Genomic DNA, 16,598 nt, shown 5'->3' on the forward strand with positions numbered 1-16,598 from the left:
GGAATCTGATCACAAGTGTTAAGGGTTCACGGGTAGCGGGACCCCTATGGATCCCCATGGATACTAGTAGGCTGGTAAATGAGGGAAAATATGTTGTGTAATAATTGAAATGCAAAAGGCGTGATAAGTATTATGTTATACAATTCATATGATGATAATGTTATTGCTTTCGTATGTTGTTTTATGAACTTCACCGAGGTAAGTGGATAGTAAAGGATTTTATTATTGATAAAAGAATTTGTTGTAAATTATGCTCCATTGGTCATTTTGTATTTTCTACCCACCTTTACCTCCGTGACGGTGAGATAGTGTGATGTCTTTACTGGGCTGGTGTAGCTCATTCCTTATTTAATCATTTCATATCAGGAAGACATTGTTCCCGAGCCTGTTCCGCATGAAGACGGCGAAGGAGACGCCTGAAGACTCCGTAGTTATATTTATAGCTTTTATTTTCGAGTTTCTCTTTTAGTTAGTTTATTCTTTTATATTTTGAGTACGTTTTTGGTTTTAGCGTAAGGGATGTTAATCAAAATTTTTATTACGCTTCCGCATTTGACATTTTTAATACACATATTTCATTTTAAAATTCCGGGGCCGTTATAGAGACAACATAAATGGTTATGAAAATTGACATCAGCAAAGCATATGATCAAGTGAGATCGGAGTTCTTTGAGGCAATATTGCTTAAATTTAGCTTCGACAGGTCTTAGGTCAAGATGATAATGAGCTATGTGAGTTTTGTTACTTACTGGACTGATCTGAATGGTTTTAAGATAGGTCCAATCACTCTACATCGCAAATTGAGGTAAGGAGACCCCTTATCACCATATTTGTTTATCCTCTATGCGGAATCTTTTTGGCTCTGTTTAAATGAGCAAAAGCTGATGGAGCAATACATGGGGTGATGGTTTGTCAACAGAGTCCGCCAATTTTTCATATTCTTTTTACCGAAAACTCCTTCTTCTTCTTCAGGGAGAATGTGGATGAATGCCTTACTGTGAAGTAGATTCTCAGTCAGTACGAAATTCCGTTGAGGCAAGATGTAAACCTTCAAAAGTTTGAACTTTTTTTCAGCCCCTCATTCCCTACAGAACTCCAAAATTATCTCCAGGACATTCTAGGTATTCAGAATAAGATTGAACATAGTAGATATATGGGTTTGCCTTCATTGATTGGCAAAAGGAAAAAAGAAGTTCTCTCTTTCATGAGGGACTCGCTACTTAGATGGGTTTAGGGATGGAGTCATAAGTATCTTTCCAAAGTGGGTAAAGAAGTACTGTTCAATTCATTTGCACAATCCTTTCCAACTTTTTGCATGAGTGTGTTTCAGATCTCAACTTCCCTATGTGAAGAGTTACAGAAGTTAATGAATAATTTTTGGTGGGGTTCAAAAAAGGATAGTAGGAAAAACCTTCATTAGAAGCAATTAGAGGCATTATGCAAGAGAAAGGAAAAGGGAGCAATGGGCTTTAGATACCTGCCTGATTTAAACCTTGTTATGCTGGGCAAACAATTGTGGCGTATCATCCAAACTCTAACGTCCCTTGTCACTCAGGTTATTATGGCCAAGTATTCTCCATACAGAAATATTTCAAGTGTAATGCTAGGCACCAACCCCAGTTACACCTAGCGAAGCCTCTTTGCCATAAAGGATCTTGTGAGGAACGGGATGAGGTGGGTCATTGGTACAAGCAGAGACGTGTATGTATAGAGAAATCCTTGGTTATCAAAGAAAGGAGATCATATGGTTCGGTCTCCCTGTATAGAGGGCCTAAAAGATTTGAAGGTTTGCGATCTTATGTGTGAAAACAGGCAAAATCAAGATACTACAATGGTTAGAATCATTTTTATGGAAAATGAAGCATATGCAATTCTTTATATCCCTCTAAGCATGCAAATAAAAGATGATAGAAGATTTTAGGCACCTAATAAGACTAGGAAATACATAGTTAAATATATCTACTTCTATCTACAGGATGTTTCATATGAGCAGAGGTTAGAGGTCAAAATCTGTGGGAATTCTCTTAGAAAACTGAGATGTTGATGAAGGTCAAGAACATCATATGTGAGTACTATCTAACACCTTATCAATTAAATGACGATTGCGTGAGAGAGGAATTGATATCCAGACCAAGTGCCCGAGATGTGACCAAGAGAAGAGCCTTCAAGATGTCATATTTGAATGCCCAAAAGCAAACGGGTGCTAGAGACTCCTACATTTTTACCCCAGCGTGTTTTATGAAGTGAATGTATTTGATAAGGTAGAGCAAATCATTCGCTCCATGTCAAGAAAGGAGACAGTAGAAGTCTTCTGTTGCATGTGACGGCTTTGGCTAGAGAGAAATGACCTAGTGTGGAATGGGAAATAATTTGTTGATCAAACGTCCATTTACCTCATAAGGAAATATTTAAATGAATATAAACAAATAAACAATATCCAGAACTGTAACACCCAAGTATTTTTTTTTAATTTTATTCTTATTATTTTTATTTTTATTTTTATTTATTTTTCTTTTTTTGTATTTGAATTTTTTAGATTTTTATTTAATTTAATTTAATTTAATTTAAAGAAAATAAAAATAATAATAATGATAAAATTGGGTAAAAATATTATTTGGATTTAATTGAAATTGATTTTGAAAAAAAAGGGTGAAAATTTGGATTCTGGGGGTATTTTTGAAAAGAAAATCAGAAACCAGGGGTCAAAACGTAATTTAAAAAAGTTGTGTCACGTCAGCAGCCACATCAGCAGCCCTGACAAACCAGGACACGCCGCGTGGCAAGGAAACACTGACACGGGACGGGCCATGTGGGCGATCTGCGTGCGCGCGATCAGACGGCCCAAATTCGTTCCCGCATGCACGGATGGCCCAGATCAAACGTGCGCACAGACAGCCCAGATTCACGCGTATGGACAACCCAGATTCAATCAGGCACAGACGGCCCAGATTGCATCGCGATGGACGACCCAGATTTAATCCCAATTAAATCACGATCGAACGGTCCAGATTTAATCTTGATGGACGATTGAGATTAAAAGGCAAAGGGTATAAATAACCGCACCCACACCTGACCATAAAACTCTAGCCGCCAGTGCGTCGCCGGAGAAGAAGAACCAGACGCCGGAGGAGCCGGCCGTCGCCACCTGCCGTCGCACCGGAGAAGTTTCTGACCGTCGATCGAGGTAAATTTTCTCTCCCTGGCTTGTTTTTCGATGTTGAATCCGCCTATGGCCAAACCGGAGCCAAACCACCGGCCGAACGGCCGAAAAACCCCGCCGAAGTCCGGCGCCGCCGCCACGACTCCCCTCTGTTTTTGCCTCCGATGAGGCCCTTCCCGGCCTCCGTTCGATGCAAATTTTATACCACTGTGATCACTGTTCTTTTCTCTACAGGTTGATCGGAGCCAAACATCAAAACGCGACCCACGCCGGAGGAGCCGCCGCACCCGAGAGCACCGCCGCTAGTAAGTCTCAGTTTTTTGTGATTTTTTTGGCCCACCGAGGGCTCTAAGGTTGTTTTATCGTAGGGATCGATGCAAGTTTGGCCGAATTCGACTGAAAACGGCCAACTCGAGGCGGATCACCGCCATGCTGGAATTTCGATATTGGCCGAAAGGGACCTTAAGTCTGATTTGGGATTTTTTGGGATACGTGCAGGTACCGGTAGTGCATTTCAGTTTTCTGAAAAAAATTCAGAGAAATTAGGGACAGTCCGTAGGCGCACTGTAGAGTCGATTTCAGACCCAAAATAAGTAAGGACCCCTCACCCTATTTCCTATCACGGTATTAAAGCTTAATAAATAATTAAACGGTATTTTGAGACTTTATAGATGTATAATTGATTGAGGTTACCAATGGAGCTCGAGTCTGATACAGTGTTGGTCTGTTATTGTTTGATCTAATTTTCAGTATTAAATGCAGCATGATGTTTGATGTAATTATGTTATGATCTCATATGCATGAATCATGGTTTCTTTTATTATAGTTTGTATTATGGTAAACCCGATATTGTGTTGTCTTGTTTGGTGTCAATTACTGGTATACATGTTGTGTATGATTGGATGGTTGAGATTAAGAAAAAAGGCAAAAAAGTTATATGAATTGATAAGTGAAAAATGTGGACAGTCTGACTAGATATCCTAGGAGATGGTGGACGGACCGGGTCCGTAGGGAACCCTACCGGGAACGTGGTCTCTCATACCGGACGGGGTATGGAGACCTTATGTGTTTTGGCGCCCATATCGGACGGGGTATGGAGACGGCCCATTTCACCCTCATACCGGACGGGGTATTGAAGTTCATGGTTTTGGCGCCCATACCGAACGGGGTATGGGGACTATCCTAGAATCAGGTTGTAATGTTAATGGTTCACGAGTAGCAGGGACTCCCTATGGATCCCCATGGATACTAGTAGGCTGGTAAAAGAGGAAAATATGTTGTTTAATGATTGAAATGCAAAGGTGTGGTAAGCATGATTTCATGATGATGATAATGTTATTGCTTTCATATGTTGTTTTCATGGATCTCACCGAGGTAAGTGGACAGTAAAGGTTTTTATGTTAATAAACGAGTTTGTTATAAATTATGCTCCATTGGTCATTTTTGTTTTCTACCCACCTTTACTTCCGTGGCGGTGAGATAGTGTGATGTCTTTACTGGGCTAGTGTAGCTTATTCCTTATTTAACCATTTCAGATCAGGAAGACGTTGTTCCCGAGCCTGTTTCGCAGGAAGACGGCGAAGGGGAAGCCTAAAGAGTTCATAGTTATATTTATAGTTCTTATTTCGAGTATCTCTTTTAGTTAGTTTGTTCCTTCATGTTTTGAGTACGTTTTGGTTATTGTGTAAGGGATGTTAATCAAAAAATTTATTACGCTTCTACATTTGAGATTTTTAATACATACATTTCATTAAAATTTCCGAGGCCGTTACAAGAACTGTGAGAACAACCAGTATACGCCCAAGACACCCTCCAAGAATGGTAGTGATCAGAATCAAGTTTCTGGAAATGCAATATAGACAAGGCTGTGTTAGGCTCTAGCGAGGGAGCGAGCTTTAGAGCAGTAATATAGGACTCAGCAGGTTACACGTTGACAGCCTTCGTAGGCCGATTTCTTGAATGTTACTCCCCCTACCTGACGGAAGTTTTGGGATGTCAGAGAATGCTACAGTACCTCAGGGATCAAGTTTCAAGTCCTGGCATAGTGGAGATTGATGCCCAGGTTATCCATTCGACTCTGCTATCTAGTGCGGAAGACTTTTTTAAATTTGGTTTTATCATTCAAGATTGTAAAGAATTACTTAGATGCATGCATAATGCGTCAATTAGATGGGTTACAAGATAGTATAATCAAGTGGCTCATAAGCTAGCTAGAGCTGCTTTGCATACTTTTTATTTTTATATATGGGAAAGCTTACCCCTAGATATTGCATGTTTACTTTAATGAATGATAGTTGACTGTTTTTTTTTTTTTTTTTTTTTTTTAAAAGGATGAGAACAAGAACATAAAAAGTTAAAAAAATTACAAATACTAGTTTGTTATCTTTTAAAAGTCATTTTCAACAATTTAATAAGCTTTCTATATATTTTTACTCTTACTGAATATAAATATTAAAGTACACACTCTTCAAAATACATATACTTTGTAACTTAGGTTTCTAATAATCTATAACAGAGAAAGCTTAAAAGTGTTATAGTCTTCAAGGAAGGAAAAAAAAAAAGCATAAGTTCCGGTAAATTATAGTTTTTATGGTTTATGATTGTCATTTAAAATTATTTATGCGAATATATTAGAGTCTATAACGATTATATCAGTACAAAAGTTACAGTCCAGACCAAAAATTATTCTAAAACTATTTAAAGGTTTTGATCGTGCACCGTTTGTCTGATTCAAAATAAAAATGTTTGAATAAAGCCTTTTTCTTCTAAAAAAATAGGAGCTAAGGATAGGTATCTGCAATATATATGTATATAATATAAAATATATTATAATATTATATAATTAATCATATACTAAAATTGATTATAAAAAATAAAACATCTCTGCTCGAATGAAAACAAAACTAGCTACACTTGTTAAGAGCAGAGAAAAGATAGGCTGTTCCTCAATCATTTAAACATCACTTAAAAAGATGCATGACAATTGATTCGTTTTAATTATTATTATCTTTTAATCTACTCTTTCCTATCATCATAATATTAAGATAAATTAAAATAAAATTTCTGAATTAATTATAATTAATTAAGTGGGTTTTTACAGTAAAAGGCGAAGGAAGTTGGAATTCTCTCTTTTTACTTTTGGTGAAAAGTGATATATTATATAATTTAGCAATACCATATGCCACCAAATCTTTGGTAAGTGACACTGAAATTCAACCGGCAGCAGGTGAGATTCGTTTGGCAGCAAATGAGGCTGGAATTTTACTCCCTTCCCTTGTAATAAGAACACTGAGTTACATACGTATATATGCATATACATACATATATATATATATCTATGTAAAGATGAAACCAAATAGGAAATCAGCATTGAAAATTTCCCTATATCTTTTGCTAAGAAAACCTCATATATAAATATATATTTTTGCCTCCTATAATGCATACTGCTCAGGTTAAGTGTGTAGCCTTAGCTTTTAGAGTCTTCATGGGTCAAACCCTAAATTTTTAAGAATGAAAAAAAAACAAACTCCCCAACTACAAGACAGGGATGACAGTAACAATTTTAGTATTTCTCTCTCTCTCGACTAACTGCCAAAATAATATTGGGAAGCGCTGTACTGCCAACTATAAAAACAGACAACAATCTTACACTTTGGATTATTCTCTAATTATTCATTTCTCTAGACCCCTTTTTGCAAACTACAAACTTCTCTAGAGCCTTCTCTGCAATCCCATAAATTGGAGAAATCAGATCCTCATGCTATAAAGAGATTCCACTTTCACTTCACTCTCTTACTCAATGAGAGCTCAGCTTCCTTCAAACTTAATTTCTACTTCTCTCGTCTCTCTCTTTCGTTTCTCATCATAATTAACTGCTCCCCAACAAGTATACGAACATCACTTGCATACATATATATATATAGATATATATATATACCCACTTAGTCTCTTTCATATATTAAAAGAAAAAAAGAAAAAGAAAAGAAGACCCTTTATGCAAAATGGCAGTTGACTGCATCACAAAAATACCAACTATGTCTCTTGTTACCGGTAAAGAAGATGAACAAAGAAACGGTCAGAGACTAGTGTTTGATGCGTCGGTGCTGCGTTACCAATCCCACATACCAAAACAATTCATCTGGCCTGACCATGAAAAGCCTTGTGTTAATGCGCGGGAGCTCAAAGTCCCGCTTGTTGACTTAAGCGGCCTTCTGTCTTCTCACCATCATGATGATACCTCTGACGCTGTAATGGAAGCCGCCAGCCTCGTCTCCCAGGCCTGCAAGAACCACGGCTTCTTTCTTGTCGTCAACCATGGAGTCGACGCCACACTCATTGCCGATGCTCATATGTACATGGACAGCTTCTTTGAACTCCCGCTCTGTGAGAAGCAAAAGTCGCAGAGGAAACTCGGCGACCACTGTGGCTATGCCAGTAGCTTCACCGGTAGGTTCTCCTGTCATCTTCCATGGAAGGAAACACTTTCCTTCCGCTATTCAGAAGAGAAAGGCTCGTCCCAGGTCGTTGAAGAATATTTGTGTAACACAATGGGAGAGGGATTCAAGCAATTTGGGTACGTAAAGATGATCGTAACAATCTAAATCAAAACCATGCTCTGTTTTTCTTTTCCCATCTCTGTTTTTGTTTATGTCGCTTATGGTTATATAAATTTATGTATATTACAGGAAGGTATACCAGGAGTACTGTAACGCCATGAGCAGACTCTCGCTTAGAATTATGGAGCTGCTAGCGATAAGTCTTGGAGTAGGGAGAAATCATTTTAGAGAATTTTTTGAAGAGAATGATTCGATAATGAGGTTGAATTATTATCCGCCATGCCAAAAACCTGACCTTACACTCGGAACAGGGCCTCACTGTGATCCAGCTTCTTTAACAATCCTTCACCAAGACCAAGTGGGTGGTCTTCAAGTGTTTGTAGACAATGAATGGCGCGCAATTAGCCCAAATTTCAATGCCTTTGTCGTTAACATTGGCGACACCTTCATGGTAAGAACAAAACATATAAAATTCAAAATTTTTTACTTTGATGGTTAAAAAAAGATTAATTTAAAAATTTTTTCTTGTTGGTCAGGCTCTTTCGAACGGCAAATACAGAAGTTGCCTGCACCAAGCGGTGGTGAACAGCCGAACGCCGAGAAAATCACTTGCGTTCTTTCTGTGTCCGAAGAGTGACCGAGTGGTGAAGCCACCGGGAGAATTGGTTGACGCCTGCAACCCGAGAAGATACCCAGATTTTACATGGCCTATGCTGCTTGAATTCACGCAAAAGTACTACAGAGCCGACATGAACACACTTGAAGCATTTACGAAATGGGTTCAACAGAGAAACAGCTGAGTCCACAGAACTCGTCAAGGTGTTGGGTGTGTTAGTTAAGTGTCATTGGCAAAGAAAAGCAGATCCCTGGGACATGATTTGGTGTCTGTGCCGAAAGAAAATGACATGGGAAAAAAATTGGGAGAGGAAGAAAGAATTTAGGGTTGAAAAAAGGGAAGATAATTAGACAAAATCCAAAGTTTCGAGGGTGGAAAAAATGCCATTTTCTTTTTTCAATGTTCATGGGGGTCTGGTAATTAGCTCGCTTTCTAGTGAAGGGACAACGAGCAGGACAAGAGAGATATAATGAACCAATAAAGAGTTAGGACTCAGCTAATTTTTTCTTCTTTTCTTTTTTTTTTTTTTTGTATTTTCTGTATTAATTATAAAATGGTATTTTGTTGTGAATGATATTGGCATAAATATTTTCTTCTTTTTTCATATATATATATTGTGAATAAATATAAATTAGTATGATGGAATTGCTTGTTTTCTTTATGTCTCATTGTGTTTACCCACTTTGACCCTACAATTTAAAAATGTCAATGATTGGTAATATAATTAACCTAACATTTTTTACCACCCGACTTACTTAAAAATTGATACTAAATAGACCTTACATCCCTGCCTCTAACCCATACCCACTCAAAATTTAACTCTATTTTATGTATGACTAATAATATAATTATTATTCAATATTTATATAATTTTTTTTAATTTTAATGACACTCTAAAATTTTATATATAATATTAAATAGAGATAAGATAAAAATCTTTTCGATATAATCAACATATTTTAATTCAATAATTTTTTATATTCTGATTTATTTTAAAAATTTTAGTTTCAATATTTATTTAACGTAAGAATACATCAGATATTAAAAAAGTTTATTCGACTTTAATCAATTAATACTTTTTAGTTTTTTTATAAACTTATTATTTTGAATTCAATAATTCTAGATCATTGTTTTTAGATTTGATTGAATGCCATAAGACCATTCGTACCATCTTAACTTGTTGACAAATTTAAATTCATAATTACCAAAAAGAAAAAGGAAATACAATCTAAAAAAAGTGTTTTATATACATCTAGTTACTACCAACCCTTTGGAAGATACGTGACCTAATTACATCCAAGCCTAATCATTCTATTTTAGTGGATCTTTTAGTGGTTTGAGGCTAAATAAGAGAAAATCCTAGTTTTAATCAATCTTTTCTCGTTTGATGGTTTATAAAGTTTTTTTTTAAAAAAAAAAAAAAAAAAAAAATAGATAACATATATTTATTAATTAAGTTCTATATATACAATAATCATAATATAATATAATTAACTACTAAATAAAGATATATATAAAAATATAATTTAACTCAAATTCACAATTTTTTTTGTAAAAAAATAGACTTAAAAATTATTAAATTAAGAGTAATTGATGGTATTTTGTAAAGTTAATCTTGTAATGTTTAATATATTAAAATATATCTATTACTGATATTTATTTAATATTTTTTATTTGTATTCAAAAGATTACAGTTTTATTCTTTTCTAAGTGTATCAAATTTTCTATAATATCTTATTATGTTAATAAGATTTTTGCTGTTGAAGATAGTTTGAATTTATTGTGAAATTGAAACCAAACATTGTAAGCAATAGGTTTTTTTTAAAACCCATGAAATGTGATGGGTAAATTTATCTTTGGGTGTGTGTTTGGGGTTAATTTGGCGTTTTCTAAGCTAGTGCTATGGACACCAAAATTTGGTAGTTTGCTAGTGATATGGACAGCAAATAAAATAAAAAGGGCCCTGAAGTGACTAAATCCATACTATGGCTATCTATTTGCACTCAAACACAACAAAATTTTGGGCCACCATTGTCCATTGCTAGCGACCAATAATATATACATACATATATATATATATATATATATCTGCAATTCACAATAAAAACCACACCCAACTTAGTACCATACATGTGTTCCACTCATTTTTAAATTAATTAGGCTATGTTTAAAGTAAATACAAAATTTGTATGAGTTTTATTTTTATGGAATTAAAATAATATATTTTAAAGTTTAACAGAATTAGTGAAATTCGGAATTCATAATTTCATATTTAATTAATAATCCCGCATGAGCTCAATTTTTACCATCCCTTCTTAGAATTCATATTTTCTCTAATTAAACAAGTCTGCAAATTCCACATAAATTTTGAATTATCCAAAAATAACCTTAGACTCCAAATTAAAATTATTAATTACACAATTTGTAGATTAAATGAAAGGTAAATCACCATTTTATTTCTCTTTATATGATCTGCCTTGAGATAAATAATTATTTATTTATTAAAGAAAATTAGTTTATATTGAGGAAGAATGTAATGGATTTTCTTCAAAAAAATTTACAAAAATGACATTCTACTAGTTTGTGAATGCTTCATTTTTGTTTCTGATCCCAAAAAAAGAGCAACTCTTTTATCCTTTTTAAAAACTTTAATCCTATTCATCTTATGTTTAATACAATCTTTCATAATCAAATATTAATTGTATTTACAGCCAACTTAGCTATAAATTCGATGAAGAGGAGAGGCAGCGAGGTAATCTTAAAAATAATATATATATATATATAACTACATTTATAAATAATATGATGATAAAAGTCATTTTTTAATTAAAATTTATATATTTCTTTTAATTAGATAATATATATATATATATTCTAATAAAAATATAAATATTATATAATTTAATTCAAATTCACGATTTATTAGTAAAAAAAAAAAAATAACCGTTCAGTTAATAAATAACTACTACGATAAACGGAGGAATTCCATCAATGAATGTATTTCTTGGACTTATTTTCTAATACGTATTTAACATAATTATTTTCGATAAGGAGAGGTGTGAGATAAGAAGTCTTATTCTTTCTTTCTTTTATTTTGTATTATCGTGAAAGATCTCTCAATATCTAGTAAGTACATAATTAAAATAATTGATAAAAAATTTAATTTTTATTACAAGAAAATTAATTGAGAAAAGAAAAAAAAAATTAACGAATATGAAGGTGATGGATGTTAATAAACAACCAATTGGGATGTGAATTGGAAGTTGGTGGGAGGGTACACGAGCATAAAGGGGTAAAGGCCAGCAAAGAAAATCCAAAGCAGGAGTTGGCCCACTATAATTGAATGATTCAGAGAAATCCATTGAAGATTAATTGGCAGAATATATGTATGCATATAATATTTATGCACTGCAAATAAAATATTTTATTTGTTATTTATTTATATATATATATATATATCTGGAGATTTGGTTTCTTGTGAAATACAAGAATTGGAAAGAGGGAATACAAGCAAAACCTTGTCGTGACGTTTGTCCTTAAATGCTGCAACATTCTTCTGCTCATATTATATTTTTGAAAATGATAGGCCTTTCCTGTGTCTCTTAACAACGAGTTTACAGCTAAATTAATTACCTATTCACAAATATTTAAAATATCTACTTGTTCAATTTAATATACATTAATCATTTGCGAGTTCAGATCTTATAACTCATTTATGATCATCTCAAATTAAATAATCAATCTAAACCTTGAACCTATTAGTGTAGTTTTATATTAAAATATTTATAATATTATCTATGCTACATAAACAAAAAAAAAAAAAAAAGAAAAAAGAAAAAATGTTTGCGATATTTTAAAATGCCACGTGATAGATGGTAACATCTTAAAGAAATAACTGTAGTAGGACTTGCACAATATAATATGATAACGAGGCCTTACTTACAATGGAGGAATGGTGCACAGTTATTTCTCACATCATTACTTGAGGGATTCACGTTAATTAGCAAAAGAATCAAATTTATATGTTCCATAAATAAAAAAAGGCATATAGCATAGATAAACTACCATCAAATATTATACATATTACTAATCATATACAATTTGATTTATAGCTTTTTTTTATAAATAAAACACATAAAATTAAGGAATAATAACGTCTTTTGTTTTTGTAAGCCTATTTAACTAAATAATAGGCTTTGAAATTGTATGTTCTAGAGGTCTAGGTGATATAACTGTACACAAAATAGGGTTTGAAAACCTTAATCTCCCTTGTGATCTTCTCAAATGTCCAGTCAAGCAAGTTGTTGTCATTAGCACAAGAAGCTACATCCATTTGCGAGTCGCAGAGGACTTGAATCAATCCATGCACTTTTCACCTTGTTATCTTCGGACAAAATAATATCTCCTCACATTCAGCCACTAGCATGTCAAAGATAATTTTCTAATCTATAAACGTTGATATAGATATTTCGAGAGACAAGAAATAATTGTTTCTTCATCTTTTTCACTGCATTATAGTAGATAATAATATAATGCTTTACTAAGCTTGGGATTTTGATATGATTCATATTTTCTTTCTTTGCAGATAGAGGTTTTTTTTTATGAAATCAAAAGAATATTAGATTTCTTTCATGAGTCCTTCAGCTTGAAAATACCTCGGGTATCAAGTTTAAATCTCAACTTGTTTCTTCATTTTCATACATGATCTCTAATAATCGATGCATATAAAAGGATTTCTTGCCAATTAGGATCAAAATCTGAATTCTTGTCTTGCATGCTGAGAATGAAAGCTAAGAAGTCCCTGGTAGAATTAATGTTTAGTTGTTTTGTACACATACCCCGTTTAGAGGTAAGTCACAAACTGTAACAGCCCCGAAAATTCATAATGGAATGTATATTAAAAATATTAAATGCGGAAGCGAAGTCAAAAATTCGATTAACATCCCTTACACTAAAACCAAAAACGTGCTCACAATATAAAAGATCAAACTACCTAAAGGAGAAACTTGAAAGTAAAAGCTACAAATATGGCTATGGAGTCTTTAGGCGTCCCCTTCGTCGTCCTCCTGCGGAACTGGCTCGGGAACAAGGTCTTCCTGATCTGAAATGATTAAATAAGGAATGAGCTACACTAGCCCAGTAAAGACATCACGATATCTCACCGTCACGGAGGTAAAGGTGGGTAGAAAACACAAAAAGACCAATGGAGCATAATTTACAACAAAACCTTTTATCAATAATAAAACCTTTACCATTCACTTACCTCGGTGAAATTCATAAGTCAATATACGAAAACAATAACATCATCATCATCATGAAATCATATATAAACTGTATAACGTAATACTTATCAAGCCTTTCGTAATTCAATCGTTACACAATATATTTTCCTCATTTACCAGCCCACTAGTATCCATGGGGATCCATAGGGGTCCCGCTACCCGTTAACTCTTAACACTTGAAATCATATTCCATGGTCGTCCCCATACCCCGTCCGGTATGGGCGCCAAAACTATAAACCTCATTACCTCGTCCGGTATGAGGGTGAAACGGGCCGTCCCCATACCCCGTCCGGTATGGGCGCCAAAACACATAATATCTCCATACTCCGTCCGGTATGGGAGACCACAATCCCGGTAGGGTTCCCTATGGACCCGGTCCGTCCACCATCTCCCAGGATATCTAGTCAGGCTAACCACATTATACAATTACCCATTTACATAATCTTTCATTCTCTTTTTCCCTCAGTCAGCATTATCAATACACATACAAACAAGCAAAACGATAATTTATGCCAAACAGACAACATACAGTATCAATATCCCAGACATTCAATTCATAATTAGTAAAACAGTCAAATATGCACACGAAACTATAAAAGGAAAACATCAAACCTCATGCTGCATTTAAAACTGTAAAACAGGCCAAATAACAGTTAACCGACAAACACACTAGACTCGAGCTCTATTAGCGACCTTAAGCAATTTCACACATTCGTTGATTCATGAAATACTGTTTTATCATTTATTGAACTTTAAGACCGTGATAGGAAATAGGGTGAGGGGTCCTTACTCGTTTCGGGGTCCGAACACGGCTTCACAGTGCGCTTGCAGGCTGTCCCTAATTTTCTCTGAATTTTTTTCGGGGAACTGAAACGCACTACTGGTACCTGCACGTGTTCCAAAAAAATCCCAAATTAGGCCCAGGGCCCCTTTCGGCCAATATCGCAACTCCGGCACGGCGGCTCCGCCGTGCTCCGGCGGTTCGCCTCGGGTTGGCCGTTTTCGGCCGTTTCCGGCCGAATTCGGCCACACTCGCATTGGTTCCTGCGATAAAACAACCCTACGGCCCTCGGGGGGCCGAAAATTTACGGAAAACCGAAGCTTACCGGCGGCGGTGCTCTCGGGTGCGGCGGCTCTCCAGTGAAGTTCGTGTTTTGGTGATTCGGCTTCGATCAACCTGTAGAAAAAAGAATGGTGATCACGGTGATATAAAAATTGCATTAAACGGAGGCCGGGAAGGGCCTCATCGGAGGCAAAAACCGAGGAGGGGCGCGGCGGCGCCGCTGGCTTTCGGCCGTGTTTTTCGGCCGTTTGGCCGGGATTTTGGCTATGATTTGGCCACTGGGAAAATCAGCGTGGAAAAACGAGTCGGAAGTATGAAATTTACCTCGATCGGCGGTCGGAAATCTCCCCGGTGCGGCGGCGGGTGGCGGCGGCCGGCTCTGGTTCGTCTTCTCCGGCGAGGGCAGGCGGCTAGGGTTTTGTGGTCTGGTGTGGGGGTTCTATTTGTACCTTTTTGCCTTTTGATCTTAGCCGTCCATTTTGATTTAATCTGGGCCGTCCGTTTTTGATTAAATCTGGGCCGTCCGTGCGATTAAATCTGGGCCGTCCGTGTGCGTGATTGATCTGGACCGTCCGATCGCGCGCACGCAGATCGCCAACGTGGCCCGTCCCGGATCGACGTGGTCTTGCCACGTGGCAGGTCCCAATTGGCCGGGGCTGCTGACGTGGCCCCCTTTTTTTTTTTTTTTTTTCTCTTCTTCTTTAATTTCCCGGGCGCTACACAAACGTTTAAAAACATGGTACCTTAAAAATATATTATCATAGGACTCCTCTTTAGATTTACTAAAACACACATAGTTGACACTAACTACAATTATCTTTAGAAATAGCTGGGAGGCTTTGTCTAAGTATCTACCACCATGGAATTTTGTGTCTCTATATAATTTTCACTTTCCATAATAATTTTTAGACATTTTGCATCGACCACCAATTGGCCAGTAAAGGGAGAGTTAATAAAAAGCTTATAACTAGACTTGATAGAATATCATCAATAGAAGCAGGGGTCTAAACCCATTAGTATTGACCCAAAGTCTAAGATGATCCAAGAGGGAAGGGGTGAATTCAGTTATTAAAATTTAAAGTTTCTAAAACACACTTTATAATTTACACTCTTATATATAATGTTAAGATTATGATAGAACTCATTTATATGATTGTGTTCTGCATTTAAAATATGTAAAATCATTTGGATACCACTAAAATTTACTTTTATTGATTAAGTTGTCACAAGTAGCAATATGATATAGACAAGTGAGACTACCAAGAGTTTTTGTGATTATTTTTCAAGTGTATACATGTGATGTGAGTAGAGATCTGAAATTGAATAATGATAAACAATAATTAAAGTAAGGAGTATAATAAAGAGAGTGTAAACTTGTTTATAGAAGCCTAACTACATCACTTGTGCCTACATCATCTTTCTCAAGTCAAGTACTTGAGTTTCCACTACTTTTTTCAAAGTATTATAGCAAACTAATTGCTCACGACGTCTAATTTACGAACCACTCGTATTCTTCCAAACATTACAACTTGTTTATCAAGATGTTAAATTCATCTATCACTTGTGTTTTCTCGATTGTTATAGTTTGTTTGTCAAGGTACCAAGCTCACTTTTTACTCGTATTCTATTAGAATACTCCAGCTTGTTTATTAAGATGTTAAACTCATCTTTTACTTTCATTTGTGAACATAAAGTTTTCCAAAAAGATTTCTACAAACCTTTCTTATGATGCTTCAAAACATAAAGATAAAGAGTTTACAGCTTTCTCTTTTAAAAAATAGATTTACAAATAAAATGTTTACTTTGGGTTCAATAAAGACTTAAGAAAGTGAAGAAGATTTTTCTTTTGAATTTTACCTTATTGCTCAAAGTCTTGTCACTTTTAAATATGTTGAAAGCATGTAATCATATGTGAGAAGGT

General features: G+C 35.3%; 1 protein-coding gene across 1 annotated transcript; it reads left to right on the forward strand.

The window, feature by feature from the left end:
• Positions 1-6,919: 6,919 nt before the first annotated feature.
• On the forward strand, positions 6,920-8,977 carry GA20OX2 (gibberellin 20 oxidase 2). The gene is made up of 3 exons (XM_022053234.2): positions 6,920-7,733; positions 7,846-8,167; positions 8,253-8,977. Exons 1-3 carry the CDS (start codon positions 7,162-7,164, stop codon positions 8,514-8,516), a joined length of 1,158 nt encoding a protein of 385 aa, XP_021908926.1. The 5' UTR covers positions 6,920-7,161; the 3' UTR covers positions 8,517-8,977.
• Positions 8,978-16,598: the final 7,621 nt, after the last annotated feature.

The sequence above is a fragment of the Carica papaya genome, chromosome 9, assembly GCF_054855325.1.
Source record: "Carica papaya isolate Zhongbai chromosome 9, ASM5485532v1, whole genome shotgun sequence".
Lineage (NCBI taxonomy): Eukaryota > Viridiplantae > Streptophyta > Magnoliopsida > Brassicales > Caricaceae > Carica > Carica papaya.